A 19,288-nucleotide genomic window follows, 5' to 3' on the forward strand; every position below is an offset into this window, starting at 1 on the left:
TCTCAATCTAAATAAACAAGGAGTGTTATATTAAGTAGTGAACATACAACTAAATATAGTAAAATTAAGGTAATTAAAGATCAATTGTCCCAAAATAAGGTTGGTTAGTAAATTAGGTGATCAAACGTGTTATTTTTTTAGTTAATCTAATCTGTAATACAAATCGATATTTAATTTAATTATTTTATTAACTGTCAAAAGGACATTTTTGGTGAGGAGGTCTGGTCCAACCAAGCAGGGAAAAGGGGTGAGTGGGTGATCAAGCAAGGGTAAGGATATGGATCCAAACTGTTGGACGAAAAATTATTATTCCTGTCAAAATCCCTATTATGTCCCTGCCAAAGGAGCCAAATTTCCACCCGGGACCTTACAACGGTTGCCTTCTAAGAATGAATAAAAAAAGGGGACCAATCTAGGGAGTTTGAATTCCTGATAAAGCAAAAGCGAAGCAAACTCTTTTCGTCAGAGGAACTTCTGCTCTTGGCACGAGATCCGTAATAAGAGGTTCCGGTAAGCACAAGCAATTCCCAAGTTTCCAATTCGTCAGTTTCTGCAGCACTGGAATTCTCTGTGTGTGTTTAACGTTTTTGTTTGTTTTATAAGACACAGAAATGGATCTCCTGATTGTCTTTGGCCAATTCATTTTCTAGGTCTTAAGAGTCATCTTAATTCTTGTCCGTGGCAGAGGTAATGATGTGTTCGGCGAGCACTCGGAGTTCGTTGGAGCTTATGCTGGAATCTATCCAGCGGAGGGACGAGCAGCCGAGCGATGTGCCTCCGGCGTTGCCGGTTCGGCCGTTGTCGAAGGCTCGGTTACCGCCGGCCAGAAGAGGGCTGCCGGTGAGGTTGCAGAGCCAGAGAAACTGTTTGAGGGAATATCCAAAAGAAAACGAGGCGAAAGAGGAGGAAGACATGAGAGCAAAACTAGGATTCGGGTTGTTTGAGATTGACAGGAAAAGGACGAAGAGGGGGGCCTTCGTTGAGTTACCTTACAAACAGAGTTCCGTGGAAGGCGATGATACTACAGCCTGCGTGCCAATATCCAATCTTTCCCCTGGATCCACCAAGGAATGCAAGTGTGGCAACAATTTTAGTTTTGTTCTGAATAAGGTAAATCAATATTTGATTCAGAACAAAATTTGTTTATGATTCAGTTTCAAAATCCTGAAGAAACGGGTGAATATAAAAATTTCTTAATTATTGATTATGAAAATATTATTCAGTATATATGCTCGTAATTATTTTGTTCCAGTTCTTAGTTACACGGTGTTTGGATTGTGTGGTCTTTACTTTAGGAAATGCAGTTTATCTTAGCAGAAACTACAGAAGGATTTCATAGCTGCAAATGAGATATCATCTGGGAGTCGCTCACTAGCTTGTTCATTTCACTTTCACATCTTTAGATGTGACGGGATTTCAAGCTACAGGCACTCAATTGAAGCAATCCAATTGTACACAACTACAACAACAAAAACAATATGATTTTCTAGAACAATATCAGACCTTAATCCCACTAGATGGGGTCAACTACACGGATTGCATAGGTCATCATTTTCTAGAAAAGAGGGAGGTTTTCTAGAAAAATTAATTTGTTAGAAAAATGAGATACCATATGCATATTTCATCTATGAAGTAAGTTTGATAAGGAGGCAATTCATTTCATGCTTGTTGGCTATGATAACAAGAGGAAAGGATGTACTTACTGGGAAAAAAAACACGAGGGAAGGATGGAGATTTTGTCATCCTACAATCAGTAGATGTTTTGTGTCAAGGAATGTGGTATTTGACAAAATATCATGCTAGAAATCATTGCAAGCAGTTGTTATTCTAGATACGAAATAAATTGATGATAAGTTACAAAACAACCTTGGGAAGCAATGTCATTGAATGGTAAAAATGATTAGGAGCCAATATTGTAAGAAATTTATGGCTAAAGTGAGGACCCATGGAAAATAGGCATGTATAGAGAGCAAAGGATCTCCTGGAGAAACTTTACCATGCTAGAATGAAAATCTATGACCATCGTTATGGAGAAGGCAAAGACTTGAAAGATGCAACTATGTATTGTCAACAAGTAGGTAGTTTAATCTATGTAACTATGACAAGGCTTAATATTGCATTTGCAATTGGAATGGCTAGTCAATTCATGGAAAAGCTATATAAACCTCAACCATGACAAGGCTTAATGTTGCGGACTTCTATATTTTTGGGGAATTGCCTGGCTATCGGAGCTCGGTTTGTTCATTGATTCCTTTTCATTTGTGGTGGGCCATCTGGTTGAAAGAAATAGGAGAGCATTTGAAAAGGAACAGAGTCTGTCTTTTTTTTTTTTTTTGAAGGCTTACATTTTTATCTCATTTAACTTTGTGGTTGAAAGTAGATACTCTTTTTTGTTTCATCTAGGTTGTGCAGTTTTGTAAAGATCATCTTTCTCTTGTCTCTATGTAGCTGGAACTTTCATTTTCCTGCCTATTATTTTGTATAGGCAGTTTCTTTCTATATACTTGTTTATTTGTCAATTAAATTTCATACTGATGGCCTGAACCAGTCTTTTTAAGTAATGACGATGGTCACTTTGTTTCTCAGCAGTAGAAATCACCAAACATCATGTTTAGTCCATATGTTTGAAATATTTTTAATCTGTTTCTATTCTAAATTCAGATTCTGTATAATACTCCCTTTTTTCAACTGATGTTTGATGTTTTGTTATCTCTAGATTTATTTATTCGATGTCATGGATGATTCGAGAGAAAGAGTCATGAAGGAGATAGTGGAGATTCAGAGATATTTTCGTGGTCACCAAGCTCGCTGTTACTATCTCGAGCTTAAAAGTGGAATAACTACACTGCAAGCATGTAATGTGCTGCCACTGAAAGTATTATATATATAGTGAGGCAATTGCTGCCATTTCTTTTCCCTGTTTTCTGGGGATTGAGGATGATTAACTGTTCCTGAAATAATTAAAGCTCAAACCCTTCTGATTTTGCTCCTGGCAATTTTTCTGTTGAAATTTAACCAATCTTATTAAACCACAAGCTCAAAAAGTAACAACTTTACACAATTAGTGATTTAAGATGGTACTCTTTGTTTCTGAACTCTCATTTGAATTTACTCATCTCTAGTTGTACGTGGTGAAAAGGCTAGAAAGGACTATCAGATATTGACTAGAAGGTCTATAGCAGTTATTGTGATACAGCAGCATACAAAAAGGTGGATTGAGTGGAGAACAATGCAAAGAAGGCAGCGAGCGGTTATATCTTTGCAATCTGGTAAATATTAGAATTTTGAACATAATGCTGTGGCTGTCCAATCACATGTTAAACTTACAGTCTCTTATTATTTGCAGCAATTCGTGGGTGGTTGAGTCAAAGAAGCATTCAATGTAATGGAAACTTCAGATTGCTTGGCACAGATCCTGGGGAAGATATAAGAAAACCAGACTGGAGGAATCTAGAAAGGAAGGTACAATGTTTAGATTAGACCATATGTGTGATACAAAGCATTTCTGCTCCGACACTTAGGATGAATGGAATGTGAAGAGGAGAATATATTGCACATTAACCCGAGTGTAAATTAATCTAAATTAGTTGGACATTTTTCTATAAGCACATTACCTGAGCTTGCGCGAGTGCATGTATTCCTTGATGAGTTTGCTGTTTGCATTCTATCTTCTCTTGTTTCTCTTATTTCTTGATTTTGTCAATGAGGAATGCATGTTTCACATCTTCAGAGATAATGGTTTTTTACTTCCACATCAAAGTGATTATTCTTGATGAACAGGAGGAAATGGGGGCTGTAAATTAAATGTTATTGGCTAAATACTGCAGATTTTCTTTGATTCTCAAATTTAGTTATTTGTGAGGTCGAAGTCATATTTTGTTCTTCTCTTGAGCCTAAGAAGTTGATTTCAGATATATATCAAGATTCAGAGGAAAAATTACTAAAGAAAATTTACATGAGCTATGAGAAAGTTGTCAATAGACTGATTTTCATTTTCGTGTATTTTCTACAATAAATTTCATAGTTTCTGGTAATTTTCTTGGGCAGGACTTTGTTCAGGTTTCACCTGCTGCTATTGCTGACCTTCAAGGCCGGATCCGTAGGATGGAGACAGAACTGGGGCAAAAGGAGGTGGAAAATGCTGCTTTGCGGCTACAACTTCAGCAATATGACAAAAAGTGGCTACAGTATGATGAAAAGATGAAGTCCATGGAGAAGTTGTGGCAAGATCAGTTAACATCCTTGCAAGTGAGTTCTCCTTGTTCTTTCTTCTCCTCCGTTTATAATATTCAGCGACTGGTAACAGATTCAATGTACAAACTGTAAACGTTACAAAATGAAAGAGGTTTTCATTTTGATAATATGCCGTGTCAATGACCTTGCCTGAGGGCTATCTTCTGTTTAAAATAGTAAATCCCAACTTCTTTCTGCACTAAGTATTGCCGAAATTTCTTAGCTGCGGGTATAAACTCATGTTGCTACCCCTACTCCAATGCCATCTTGGATGTTGTTTAGTGCATATATATCCATATAGGTGGTGCTCCCAGGAAAATTTCTCATTTTCTGCAATGACCAACTGTTCCAACATTTCTGCAGATGAGCCTAGCAGCAGCCAGGAAGACTCTTCTTACTGGATGCACCACAGATTATTCGGGAAAACTTGATCCTTTTCCAATATATCATTGTTATGGTGCTGACGATACATCGCCCTTGGGAGCACGTGCTACTGATAGAATAACTGCATCAGATATCTCAAATTTGCTTTGTGATGCTGAACCACAACAAACAAACTGCAGACTAGATAACGAGACTACTGAACTCACTGAGCAGGAGCGTAAAAAGGTGTTTTGCAACAATCCCCGCACTGGTGACAAACTGAAATCAGTTCATTTAACTTCCAGCACGAGCATGAGGCCCAATGATGGATTCAGAAAGCTGAAGCTCAAGTTTGAAGCATGGAAGAAAGACTATAGAATTCGATTGAAGGAGACAAAGGAAAAGCTACATGATCTTGACAATTCTGAGACGAAGAAAAATCGCAGAAAATGGTGGGGAAGATGAATGAATGCACTCGGGAGCTAAAGCTACTCTCTTGGCATTTCGCAGGCCCCCTGCATGCGAAATTTCTGTGGGGAATAGACACGCGTAGATCTAGTTTATCGGCAGGACAAAGGGATGACAGGTTTCTGAGCTGTTCTCACCAGCCTACTGTATCTCTTCTATTATATGTTCTTGCCTTAATTCGTATTTCTACTGTGAGAACAATGGAAGAAGGGAAGGGGAGGTATCGGCGATTTGCCAGCAATGTAAGTTGCTTTGTGGGGGAAGAGAAAGCACGGATGTATGTACTCACAGAGCATGTAAAATAATTAGGGAGCCTTAGAAGAGCAACGTCTCTCTCTTTGTACAATTCCGCTGTGACACTGAGATCCATTCTCGGACGGTTTATTGTAAAAGCACTTCAACGTTCCTTCAGATTAGTTCTTCGAGAATCGCAGCATCCATAACTATATCTAATAAAATGATAGGAAAATATACGATAATTATCGTTCTAATTTTAAAAGATATGGTAAAGCCTATTGGCAGCGAGTATGGATTGAAGGGCATAATCTTGTAAACTTGCAAAATTGTACAAATACGTATCCACAAATAAAAACCCGGGTGGAATTGAATATGGGTTGACTTGATCTAACATTTAAAATTTAAGTTGCGTTTGTTAGTGATTTTCATTTTCATGTGTTAAGTCGTGTTTAATTGAGCAAAATAGAGATCGATATAATATGAATAAGAATGGAGTTTCATAACAAAAATATTTAATTACTATGAATAAGTGAGATGATTCATTCCTATGAAATATTTTTTTTTTTAAATTGATGAAAAGACTTTCGTTCCCTATTGAATGAAAAATCTTCCTATTCTATGAAATGAGTAGAATAGGAAGATTTTATGTTTTCAATCTTTACATTTTTCTTATAATTTCATGCTATCACGTATATAATCTTGTTGCCGTCCATCTCTTGCCACCCATCGTCCGCTGACCAACAGTATGAGTAAAAGACGAGTGTAGCAAAGATGATAATGTTAAGATGGATGTGCGGCCATACAAAAAAGGATAAAATTAGAAATGAAATTATTTGTAATAAAGTAGGAGTAGTGCAAATCGAGGAGAATATGAGAGAGACTAGACTAAGATGGTTTGGACATGTGAGAATGAGACTAAGAGACACTCCTGTGAGAAAAGTTGATGAAATTGAACAATTAGTAAAAAAAAAAAAAGTAGAGACAGATCCAATAAGACTTTGGGAGAGACATTAAAATTTGATATGAAGTGTATAGATCTAAATGAATATATGACAAAAGACATAAATATATGAAAGTCTAGAATTTATGTAGCCGACCCCACATAGTGAGATAAAGGCTGAATATGTTGTTGTTGATGAGTATAAGTAGTGAAAATACTATTATAAATAATTTAAAAATAAAATATGAACATATGAAAATAAGCTAAATTCATATTTTTTTTTCAAGGATTTGTATCTTTTTTTTTTGTGTAGTTATTCAAATTTTTTGTTATTTTGATTACACATTTAAACTTAATTTTTGAGCAATTTAATTCATATATTTTAATATTTTTTTCACTTGGTAATAAAAAATTTTCGTTGTTCCAATTACACCATTTGATCGGTATTTTTTAGTCAATTTAACATCTGTACTTTTATATGTAAAAAAAGTAAAATAAAATGACAAAGTACACGTCACACTACCATGGGTTTAATTGACAAAAAAAATATAGGTTTATGGATGTAATATAAATAATAAAAAGTCCAGATTGCCATAAAAAAAAGGTCAAAGTACAAGGGTTAAATTGATTAAAAATACAAGTAAAACAGTGTAATTGAAATAACAAAAAGTTCAAATCACTACACAAAAAAAAGGTAAAAATATAGGCGCCAAAATTATATGAAAATAAAGAACTTTTACCATGCACTTAGGTTGTGCAGTAACACAAATGGGGAAGGATAAGATACGAATTGAGACGTCAATTTAAAAAAAAATACAAAATGAAAATGTGTAAATAAAAAAATGTAAAGGTTTTTTTTAAATATAATTTTAATATAAAGTTATTCAATCTAAAAATAAGCAAAAATTTCATAATGTATTCAAATAAATTTTAAAAATAAATTATAGAAAAAATAAAAATTTTAAGTTAGAGATAAAAAAAAAAAAATTACTATTATATTTTACATATATCATCAAGGTCAGGGTAGGGGGATAAATCAAATTATGGTTATTTTTGTCATCAATCATAATCTCTTTTACTTTTAAGAGCATAAGTTCTAATAGGTTAATATATGTTTTTATTTAATTACATTACGTGAATTTCATGATGTTTCTACGAGCTATGGGCACAATAATTTATTATTTGTTATTACGTGTAAGGCTGACTGTAACACAACTCCCTATTATATTAAAAATAATTTATTTTTTATTTTAATTTTATCTAAAAATTTGTGATTGTTCAAACCATATTCCCCCTTCTCCTTTCTATTTTACTTCATATTTAATTTATTTGTTAATAAACATCAATTTTATTTATTTGACTTTACCTATAATTTTCACACATACAAAATTAATAATCAAATACACACATACACCAAATTAATAATCAAATATATAAATACACAATATCACTCGTTAAGTACAAAAATCCCCCAAATCACAAACTCATCTTTGTGCTCGATCTGCTCATCGTCGAAGGAAAAGCCTTCCTATTGCTGCTGTCATGGTTATCGCTAGATCCGATGGTCGTACAGTGAGATAATTCACTAGTGTATAATTTTGTATAAACAAAAATTATAAATATATTTAACATATTTATCTTTAAGGGTTAGTTTGATTGACATTTTTTTTCGTGAAAATTTGTCACTTTTCATCCAAATTGTAGCTTTTGAGGTGTTTGATTGATCAAATTTTTCATGAAAAATATTTTATAATTTATGGTCACATGATTCTCTTTTTTCACTTTTGTTGCAATTAGTTTTCTCATAGGGGTTTAAATTTAATTTTTCATGGAAATGGAAAAACCCACCCACCATGGGCGAGCAGTGATGGCGGCTATGGCCATGGCGGTTGTGGCAGATTTCTCATGGGTGTATATTTTATTTATTTTTTAAATATTTAGTGCATGTATATTTAATTTATTTTTTGAATATGTATATATTTGATTATTATATATAGTTCATTATTGATTTGTATACTTGATTATTGATTATCTCTATGTGTGCATATAATTATTTATATGAAAAATAATGATAATAAAATATCAAAAGTTAGAAAAGTATAACAATTTATAGCTAAAAAAATTAAGTCAATCAAACATCTTCAATTAACATTTTTCTTGAAATTTAATTATAAACAATTCAATTGCTTATAAAATATTTTATTTCCATACAAATTATATGCTTGTAATCAAACGTACCTTAATTTAGATAATTGATTACATTTTGAATTGCGAATTCATTTAATCTAAACATGAGATTAACTTTGAACACTTAATATACAAAATAATCAAATATATATATATATATATATATAAAATAATCAGATACACATATATAAAATTAATAATCAAATGCACAGCCCTTACGGGGATAGTGCAACGGCAAAACATGAGAAGGTTAATGTGAGAGTTGGGAGTTTGAATCTCAGTGACGTCTTGAAAAAGTTGAGTACTGCTAGGGAGATAACGTGAAAATGTTGAAACGGTTGATACAAAGGGGTGCGAACATACTAAGAGTCAACTCTGAGTGTACATAGGTTGTAACGGCCCGCCTCCCGGAGCCCTTACTGCTGATAGAGGATCTGTGAGATGGTCATTACTAAAATGATATCGAACAATAACATAATTACACTCTTACTAAAATCACAATCTTTTTATCATAGCACATCACATAATCGTCTTTACAAAATCATTCATCACTTGGGCCCACTTGAGCTTACATAACATATATCTAACTCAAAATTTTAAAACATCTCACAATAACACTCATGACCTAGGTTCGGGAAAGCTTTGCACTTGCTATCATGACACGACGGGCTGGACCAAAACCCCGCTGAACGCACCTACGGTCTTGGGATACTCTCTTACCTGAAATGATGTAAAGCAAACGTGAGTCGCAAGACTCAGCAAGCTTATGAAAGGAATGCTATAGGTTTAAGATTGGACTCTTCCCATGATACTCCATGCAATTCATGCCATGCCCAATATTTGCCTTATTTTCAAATGCATAAACATATAATAAACTTCACATAAATGGTCATTGGGGCCCATATTAAACACACATTGACACCCAAGTCTCACATACATACCTGTTGGTAGCCTCCCATACGCTACCATTCCATTTCCCTATCATTATCGTCTTATCATTTCGTTGCCGTGGGATTCTAACCCCCGGTCTTGTCATGGACCACGCCGCCATGGGACTCTAACCCCCGGTCTTACCGTGGCCACCTCCATCACCCATACTCAACATTTAAAATCGCACATTCTCACCATGCAGTGCAACAAATAAGAAATGCAATGGCTTTTGTAATATAAACGTGATGACAAGGCCCTCATAAATCAAGCATTAGGCCATGCTACGCCCACACATAAGAATTCACACATGCAACATGCTTCTAAATGCACCGGTTCACCTAAAGAACCCAAGTTAGCTTTTAGACCAACTGGGTTATGCAGATGCTCACGTATCCCACCACACACAAAGCATGTCCCCAAGTGAATGCAACTCAATCCCTATGCAGCACACACATCATGATATGCACAAGCAAATGCGGGAATCTGGTAGTACCAGCTCTTTTGGCCCGTCTAACGCTTATCGTAACGGTCGATGACTGGTGCCCATACATCCAGCCATCAACTGCCACGATCCATGGTTGACAGTCAGTGGCTTTGTACCCCATACCCTTAAGACACACATAGACAACATAAAACTTAGTTACTTAAACTCATCATTTCGCTCACTTAATCCATAACAACATAGACACCATTATGACATTCATGTTCTCATCTCTTCTCATACATAGAAAACCATCTCCACATTCACAACAATTTATTTACATAACCCCATTAAACCACGATCAACTCTTATAAGAACCTAGCCCCAATGGGTTCGGCATCATTCCTAAGGGAAGCAGAGCGATACAAGACCCCATGACGGACGTAATGAAAGACACAAAAATATCACTGTTTAACTATTTCCATTAACAATAACCTCATTAAATAAATAAAAGTCGTATGGTGGCTACCACGCGGATTATCATTATTAATGCGTGGAACCGAGTCACGGTGAGAGAGGGATTAAAATATGAAAAATAACGAAGACTATCGTAGGAAATGAAGAACATGAAGAGAGGGTTAAGAACTTGCCTGAAACCAGCTGCTTTCGGCTTCTTTTGCTCCCGATGCGAATTAAAATATTTCCTAGCAATTAATACAACCGAGACTTAAATTAATTAATTATAACCACGTAAAATTTATAATTTAAACATATAACACTTCAACTAATTTTTACCCACATACCTGATCATTTTCCATGCCAAAATAATCCCAAAATCCCTTTATTTTTTATTTATTTTCCTTCTTCCTTTTATTTTCTTTCTTCTCCTTCATTTTTCTTCTTATTCTTGCCTGCCCCTGCTTCTGGGCACCTTGCTTCTTCTTTTCCCTTCCTTTCCTTCTTCTTATTTTTCTTTCATTTTCTTCTTGCTCTTCTTCTTCTTCCCTGCGCACAGCCGCCGCTCGCCTTACTCCAGGGTCGGCCATGGCTGCCGCACCCATACATGGCCACCGTACCCGCTGCAACTGGCATTCCTCGCGTCTCTCCCTCCCTTACTTAGTTGCGGAGCTCGGCTGCCATGGCCGAGTGAAGCTCGGCCAGCTTCCATGGCCATCGCTCCCTCTCGATCTCTCCCTTCCTCCCTCACTTGGCCGAGCCCTCTCCCTCTCCCTCTCCCAATCTCTCGGCCCACTGATCTCTCTCTCCTCTGTTTATTCTCTGTTTTGAACAAAAATGGCCCCTGTAGGATATTTGGGGCCACGCAGCTATACATACATATATATATATTGATTAATTAATTAAGTTAATTCAATTTATTCATTTGTTATTATTATTATTATTATCTTTTTTATCATTATTATTATCACCTTGATACCTTAAATTCTCAAATACCAAAATTGATATTTATTATCATTTTCAAAATTTTGGAATATTACATAGATTGTATCTACATCCAGATTTACTTGAGGGTGCATCAAGGGGGGAAGGTCGTCGACTTTAGGGATTAATCGGACGAGACTCGGACACTTTAAGATAATAAAAAAATAAATAATCAAATACACAAATTAATAATTAAATAGACAAAATAGCAATCACCCAATACAGACATAAATATAAAATATATATTGAATTACAAACCCAGGGTGATTTTGCACAAGAAAAGAAGTCGCCGTTGCTGGAGGTGCAGCCAAATCTGGTGTTTGTAGGTTGTAACATCTCGCATTGAGCGATATAAATGACCGAATCAATTTACCCTGATGAGCCTATGCAAATTTTCTAAGAGTCATAAATTCTTGAACTACCCTAGCTCAATCATACTTAATTTGAGAGTTATTTATTCACATTTAACTACAAAAATATTCGGTTAGTGTTATTTTATTCCTTAATATTTTTGATATATATACTAACTTTTTCATAGTCATTTCTTAAACCTGGCATTGGGCTCTCGGGGTATCACAGAGGTTACCCGCGTACTTGTAACGCTCGTTCTTTTCCGGCCGCCACTATTGATCGCCGGCTGTCTTCTCCCAAATTCGGATATGCGTTTGCCGCCGTTGGGCGGGGGAGAGAGATGGCGAGGAGGGCAACCTGATTTTTGCTCTATTAACTGTAGCGAGCAATTTGGAACTTAACAAATATTTGGCGAGAGACAAGACGGATAAGGTGCACTCTTGAAGTGGGTTCCAGAAATTGGCTCTCCATATTTTGGCCTCGCGAGCAATTTCTGCTCGCGTTGGAGGGCCCATGGAATATTATAGCTTACATTCTACGTCACATTCATTTTGAACTTATATAGCAAACCGAGCTTGGAGCTTCTCCTCGTCGCCTAATCCTGCAAGAACACGAAGACAAAGTCGGCTTTGGCTTTGGCTTTGGCTTCGGTTTCAGTCCTTCTTTCTAATATTGAAATAGTTTTTGGCTTTCTGCAAATCCGTGCAAACGAGGAATTCAAGGTATTAGGAACATTCCTTTTCCCCATCTCACCTCTTATTTTGCTGCTTCCCTCACTTGCTGCGCTATTCCGATTGAACTTGCTTTAATCGACGGTGTCATTCGCTTTAAAGAGGTATTACTTGTTCATTCTGTCTGCACGCGTCTACGTTGTTGACGTTTTCTCAACTTGATTGCTCCTTTTTTTGTGGTTCGTGATAATCTGACTTTATCATATGTATATTGGTGCTCTGTGTTGTTTGCAATGGCTTGAATTAGAACGCGATTTCCTGCAAACATCAGAGGAAGTATTTTGGATCTATAGGTCAAATCGACCGGCGTCTTTTTTATCATAATCTGTTCGTGGTTTTGAAATCCGCCCTGATTTCTCCAATGTGGTGCTGCTAGTCCGTTTCCCAATTCATAGAACTAGTTTTATTTACATTTATTTATTTGTTCTAAAGCCTACCTAATTGTTTGATAATAGAACTAAACATACAACTGGTAAACCTTGTAATAACGATCCTAAAAAAAAACCCTGCTGCAAGGCCTTCTTCTGGAAATTCATTAGTCAAAGAATTTGCACTGCTAGAAAATATAAGATTGTAGTAAGATGCTAAGAATCCTTGAGAAAAGAGCAATTGTTCAGACACCATTTTATTTTATATCCAAAATAAAGGAGGGGCTTCATTTTTAATTTTATTTTTAGATATTTAGAATTCTAATTGCTGATCCCACACAGTGGAATTAAGGCTTGATATGTTGTATTCAGAATTCTAGTTATTAAATTTATAGTAGGATTGTATTGTGTTTTTATTTTTCTGTATAATTAGGAGAACAATCAAGAGGAATACTTGAGGGTTGTTGAAAATGTTTTCCATGTTTTCTATATGTAATTTTCTGTAAGATCTCTAGTTTTCATTTTCAATAGAAAATTAAAAAAATGCGTTCCGTTGTTAGTAAGTAAAAAAACTAATTTCCAATCTAGAAAATTGAAAAATATGTTGAGAAAAGAGAGAAATTTGGGGACCTCGTTAGAGAAGGAGAAGATGATTTGAAGAAAATTTTGTGGAGAAACGGGCTTTCCAGAACTCCAAATTTGTAAGGAAAATTTGGAAAACTCACCTTTAAGGGTTTTCCAAATTTAGTTCAATTTTGGAGAACTATGTTTTCCCAAATCTTCATTTTCTGCTTGTAAAATTTTTGTATTTGAACAAGTTTTCTAATATTTAATTTTCTGTGGATTAAATTTTAGAAAACTAGGGTTGTTTTCCAACAGCCCCTTATATTCTGATTGAGTATTGAATATTCTGAATTTATATTCTCTCATTCTCTCTTGCCATTTCTCTACTCTCTTTGTCCTTTTTTTTCCTTTCCTTCTTCTTCTTCTCCTCCTCCCCCTCTCTTCGCTCTCATATTTCTTTTTCTTCTTCCTCTTCTCATCTTCTCCTGTCAATTGTCTCTTATCCCTTTGTTCCACATCAGGGATGTTATAGTTGAATAAAGAGTACATGAACCTTTCTGTTGGATAATTTTGTAATAATCTTCCTTTTCAGGTCTGTATATTACTTTCTGCTATTGAACATCTCTGAGTCAACTAATTGACTGTTCCTATTTCAGATATATCTATCAAGTTGAGCTTGGTTTCAACTTGAGAAACCTTGTATGCATATGGCAAATTCTTTGAAAAAGTTAGTGTCATGTATTATCCTCGATTTGGATGGTACGCTTCTTAACACGGGTAAGTTTATGCTATATTTTCATTTTAAATTTGAATATACTCTGGTTCTATCCTTATATGAGCATTTTCTTCAAAAAGAGAATTAAAAAGGAAGCCTGGTCAACATATTTGAACTGCTCTATAAACATGTTGGTTCTAGGGTTTGAAACTTAGGCTAGTAAATGTTATTTGATGGTACCTTCGTTTTTACAACTTCCAGAAGTTTAACCTTACTGTGTTTCTTAATAATGAGAAACAATTTGAACTAGAACTACTGGTCTTAGAACCAGAAAAAAGTAGGCTTACTTTTTCTGCAATTGAATCAAAATTCCAATCTGAACTCAAAACTTATTTTGTTTGAAAATCTGAGAATCCAGATTTAATTACAGTGTCATAAAAATGAGAAAAAGATCTGGGAAAACAAAGAAATTTCAGCAAATCAATTTCAAATGCGGTGATATACCGTGTTACAGCCTCTGCACCTTTCCTGCAGATTTGATGAAATAATGAATTTGTGCTTGTTCCATACGTTTTGCTGTCATTAATAGCCCACTTTCAATTTTTTGTGACAGATGGCATTGTAAGTGAAATTTTAAGAGCTTACTTGGTTAAATATGAGAAGCAATGGGATGCAAGAACAGCTCATAGAATAGTAGGAAAGACACCCCTGGAAGCTGCAGCAGCAGTTGTGGAGGATTATGGGCTCCCCTTATCAATTGATGAATTTATTTCAGAAATTAACCCAATGTTCTCCAATCAGTAAAAAACCATGCACTTAACTTTATTTCCGTTATCCATATGGACTATGCATCAAATGTTTATGCTTAAGACGCCTTACAAGTTGTGTCATAATATTACTTGTATAAACTAAGATATGCAATTAGGCACTCAATTTATAAACCCTCTCATAAATCAAGGTTGGAGATTTAAATTTTCAATGGGAAAAGAGTTTCAGCTGTAGAAGTGACCTGAGATTTTTTTCTAGGTTGATTTGATTGATACTTCTCATGTGGAAATTGAAATCAAGTTGAATAAGGAAGATGCTTGAATAGACCCAACAAATTTGCTACTTTCTTTAAGCTTTTCTTCCTTTTATTTCTCTTACCATCTTCAGAGCTGTGTTGCTAAAGAAGATAAAAGTATTTTTTTTTCATTTTCTATAGAAAATTTAATCTTATATTTTGGACATGCTACAAATGTCCTTTAGCACTTGGATTGACTCGGGTCATTTTTGAATGCCTTGCTGGACTACTTTATATATAAATATTTCCTTCTTTGTCTTGTTTCATGTTTTGCTCTTCAAATTTGTTATTAAGAAGATATGAATTTTTCATTTTCAAAATGTGCTATTGCAATAATTGTCATAGGTGGTGCAATATCAAAGCTCTTCCAGGTGCAAACCGATTGATCAACCATTTGAGGGGTCATAATGTGCAAATGGCATTGGCTTCAAATTCTCCCAGGGAAAACATTGAAACAAAAATATCATATCATCCTGGTAGGTTTTGTCTGGAACTTTGAATCCTGTTCCTCTAGCTATGAAAAAATAAGCTGATGAAAAAATTGGCATGCACATTATTTCCATTCATAGGATGGAAAGAATCCTTCTCTGTCATTGTTGGTGGTGATGAAGTGACAGCAGGAAAGCCATCTCCTGAAATGTGAGATTCAACTTCTTGAGAGTTTGATCTTGTATCCAAGATACACTTGTGCTTGTGTTTCCCTAAAATTCTAACCTTAGCATTTTATTGTTTAAGATTCCTTGAAGCTGCAAAAAGGCTAAATAGTGATCCCTCAAAGTGCCTAGTTATTGAAGATTCAATGTAAGGAACTCTTATTCATTTTGATTTGGATCTCTTCTTTATGCAAGTCTTCCTGCCGCTTTTGTGTACAAGACATTTCTTTCATACAAATCCTCCCTCATAATGTATTTCAAAGCTGTGAATGCATAGTTTTTCCTGTGATTTTTTGTTGGAGAGTTTATTTTTTCCCTGTAAAATGTGCTTCACCTTTTAAGTTCTAGTGAAGAAGGGGTTGAAAACATCATACCATTTCAAGCCATAGATTGCCCTGTTGGTGAAGCTCTTGGATTGATACTGAATAAACAAACCTGGGAATTATCCATTGTTCTAAGGCCATTTGTACTATTGACCTGTAAGTTCCAAAAACTCGCCCCCCCCCCCCCCCCCAAAAAAAAAAAATAAAAATAAAAATAAAATAAATAAATAAAAATAAAAAAGGGTAGGAAGGCGGTGGCTGTAGTCGCTCTTTATCAGGATATAACCTGAGGTGATTCCTATAGTTGTCAGGTCCATGGGAGACTCAAGTGAGTCATTCCTCTATCATCAATGTGGGTCCCATCAGAGACTCAGACCATGATGCGCCCCCCCCCAAAAAAAAAATCCTTAAGAAAATCAGACCAAGCATGACAAGGCGCATCATGTGATTGGGTTGGGCCAATATTATGCCCCACATCAGTTAGAGATGGAATATCACATAAAGATACAAGCTCTTGGGCCAACAAAAATAGCTGACAGTAATTGTTTTTAGGATGTGAGCCCATAACACATAGTTGTACATCTGACCCCAATTGAAGGGCCGTGCATCTTTCTGACCATGTCGAGGAGAACAGGTGTGAGTCAAATCATGACTTCTTGAAAATTATGTTCTTGGCAGGTACACCCATTCTACCAGGTATCACCCTTGCTAGTAAAAAATATGAATCTTTTTATCTAGGGGGAAAGAACTAGGATAAAAAAGTTTAAAATTTTTTCTTCAAGAGCGTGATTGATTCTGTTAGATTTGATTGTCTGCTTCTGTGACTGCCTTCTTTGCCACATAATTACTTTGATTCTTGACTGCTTAATCTCTGACCATTTCAGAAGTCCCTGTTCATGTTGCAGTAGGTATGGTAGTCAGATCTCGTATATTAATAATAGCAACAGCTTTTGTTTGCTTTTATGTAGTATTTGGAGAGAGAACTTATAATGTGTTTTCAAGAGTAGTAAGATATATTAATATGGATTTCCTTCTTTGTGGTCTTAGTATATTCTTTGTTAACTGAATATATGAAAAATAAATTCCAACTTGGGAGCGAGATATATTCTTATTTTAGCACAAAGTTCTGGATATTGATGGATCACAATAAAGTTGTTAGCTTTCATTAAGAAGCTTAATCCTAATAAAACCAGCATTTGTTTTGAGTATACAAACTCTTTTCAGTTAAAATCCTAACTCAAAATCTATTTAAAGCATAACATGCTATTGACATATGAGCAGCAGTCTGAAAGCAAAAATGTTCAATCAAAAGATCAAACAAGTTTTGGCTTATTGGGTTCAAGGCAAGCTTGGAAATTAGGTTGATTTGAGGCAGTTTTCTTGCTTAGTTGAGTTCTCCTATTTGAGAATTAACTGAAATTGATATGAACAGCAGTCTGAAAAAAGGATGATTGCAAAGAATGGTCCTGACAAATGTTGAAGCTTGGGTTACCTGTGAGGCCCTATCAATTGTCCGTCTATTCAATGATGAACAATGTGCCTTAACCTTTCTTTTTTAGTTATTTGTTTGCATTCTTCTTTCTTTTGTCACAATGGTATTGCTCCAAAGATTGGGTATAGTTGTGCAACTTCATCTATCTATATATTCAGTGTGTATCCTCTTAATGAAATGATACACACTTGAATAAAATGCCTGGTTGCTGCCGCAAAGCAAATGATGCATTTATTCCTTATCTAAGTTATAATTTCCTTTACATCCTAACTTGCTTAGTATTCTTCTCTTCACGTTGGAAGACCATTTCCATTGTTTAAGATTTGGAAGTGCTTTTTGTGATATCTCAGACCAGGAGTAATGGCTGGAAAGGCTGCGAGAATGGAAGTTATTGCTGTTCCATCCCTTCCAAAGCAGTCCCATCTTTACACCTCTGCAGATGAGGTTGTCAACTCTCTTCTTGATTTGCGACCAGAAAAATGGGGCCTGCCAGCATTTGAAGACTGTAAACCTCTTATCACAATTTTCATGCAAAGTAGGGTTTGGTTGTTATCAGTCATATTTATGAAATTCATTCATCTGTGTTTGTAGGGATAGAGGGTACTTTACCACTAGAACCTTGGTATATTGGGGGCCCTGTTGTTAAAGGATTTGGCCGTGGCTCAAAGGTGCTTGGCATTCCTACAGGTTCAAACGTTGTTGACTTCCTGTGGTTCAACTAAGCTAGAATTTTGATGAGAATATCATGTTTTGTATGTCATACATGTGAAACTACAATGCTTCTTTGCTTGTTGCTTACATGTCATATCTCTGTCTAATTCATTCGGATGATGTTGTGTGGCTGATCATGACGCAAGTTTGCAGCTTCGCTTTTGAGTTTTGGGAAAAAATATAGCATTATCTTTGTTGTGTTTTTCCTCTTAACTTCCAACGAGTTAAATCTAATTGGACCGGTTTGTTCTGCCAGCTAATTTATCAACTGAAGGCTATTCAACTGACCTTTTGGAGTACCCTTCTGGGGTATATTTTGGTTGGGCTGGATTGTCGACACGTGGCCTTTACAAGATGGTCATGAGTATTGGTTGGAATCCCTACTTCAACAATGCTGAGAAGACCATAGTGAGTACGATGTGGGTCAATGTTAACCTTTTTCCTCTTCTACATGCTAAGTTTATGTATATTGCAGGAACCATGGCTGCTTCATGACTTTGACGAGGATTTCTATGGTGAGGAATTGCGCCTTGTTATTGTTGGGTACATCCGGCCAGAGGTATAGTAATAGAGTGATTATTCTTAATTGGACAGTGTTACTCAGTCCAATTTTCGAGCTAAAAATCATGATTCTTCACAATTATTATCCTCTTAAACATTCTTGTTTCCACGGTACCCAACTTTAATTTCTTATGGTTCATGGGTTTTGACACGACAGGCGAATTTCCCATCCCTTGAGGGATTGATAGAGAAGATTCATGAAGACAGGCGAATTACAGAGAAAGCACTTGATCTTCCATTGTACGCCAAGTACAGGGAAGACCCACATCTGAAAGCCTCTTCCCACTTGGATAACAGTCATCTATAGATAGCTTCTTCTTCTTCTTCTTCTTCTGGGAAACCTGATTTTCTTTTTTACTTGTTTATTCTCATTCGATCAAATGACAAGTGATTGTCATTCTCTAAAGATCCCACGAGAATTTTTGTCACTACACGTTGTGTGACGATAGCATACTTTATGCATAAATTACATTCTGAAAAAGTAAAAGTAGCCACCAAAATGACGTTGGTAGAGGATGTCTGATTTAAGTTGCTATT

At 35.6% G+C, this 19,288-nt stretch overlaps 2 protein-coding genes across 4 annotated transcripts; both read left to right on the forward strand.

The window, feature by feature from the left end:
- The first annotated feature begins 395 nt into the window (after window positions 1-395).
- LOC127807144 (myosin-2-like) lies at window positions 396-5,505 on the forward strand. 2 transcript variants are annotated; one of them, XM_052344790.1, is made up of 7 exons: window positions 396-510; window positions 651-1,110; window positions 2,717-2,855; window positions 3,123-3,269; window positions 3,347-3,462; window positions 4,048-4,248; window positions 4,597-5,505. In XM_052344790.1, the coding sequence occupies exons 2-7, from the start codon at window positions 691-693 to the stop codon at window positions 5,059-5,061; spliced, it is 1,488 nt and encodes a 495-aa protein (XP_052200750.1). In that variant the 5' UTR covers window positions 396-510; window positions 651-690; the 3' UTR covers window positions 5,062-5,505. The 2 variants fall into 2 exon arrangements, with proteins under 2 accessions (XP_052200750.1, XP_052200751.1); XM_052344791.1 differs by having other exon boundaries at window positions 414-510; window positions 686-1,110.
- A 6,276-nt stretch (window positions 5,506-11,781) lies between these two features.
- Window positions 11,782-19,264, forward strand: LOC127807683 (bifunctional riboflavin kinase/FMN phosphatase). 2 transcript variants are annotated; one of them, XM_052345721.1, is made up of 11 exons: window positions 11,782-12,405; window positions 13,890-14,010; window positions 14,562-14,748; window positions 15,357-15,487; window positions 15,581-15,650; window positions 15,747-15,812; window positions 17,830-17,984; window positions 18,071-18,166; window positions 18,447-18,598; window positions 18,666-18,749; window positions 18,909-19,264. In XM_052345721.1, the coding sequence occupies exons 2-11, from the start codon at window positions 13,935-13,937 to the stop codon at window positions 19,056-19,058; spliced, it is 1,167 nt and encodes a 388-aa protein (XP_052201681.1). In that variant the 5' UTR covers window positions 11,782-12,405; window positions 13,890-13,934; the 3' UTR covers window positions 19,059-19,264. The 2 variants fall into 2 exon arrangements, with proteins under 2 accessions (XP_052201681.1, XP_052201680.1); XM_052345720.1 differs by having other exon boundaries at window positions 11,782-12,292.
- Window positions 19,265-19,288: the final 24 nt, after the last annotated feature.

Source organism: Diospyros lotus, chromosome 8, assembly GCF_014633365.1.
Source record: "Diospyros lotus cultivar Yz01 chromosome 8, ASM1463336v1, whole genome shotgun sequence".
Classification (NCBI taxonomy): Eukaryota; Viridiplantae; Streptophyta; class Magnoliopsida; order Ericales; family Ebenaceae; genus Diospyros; species Diospyros lotus.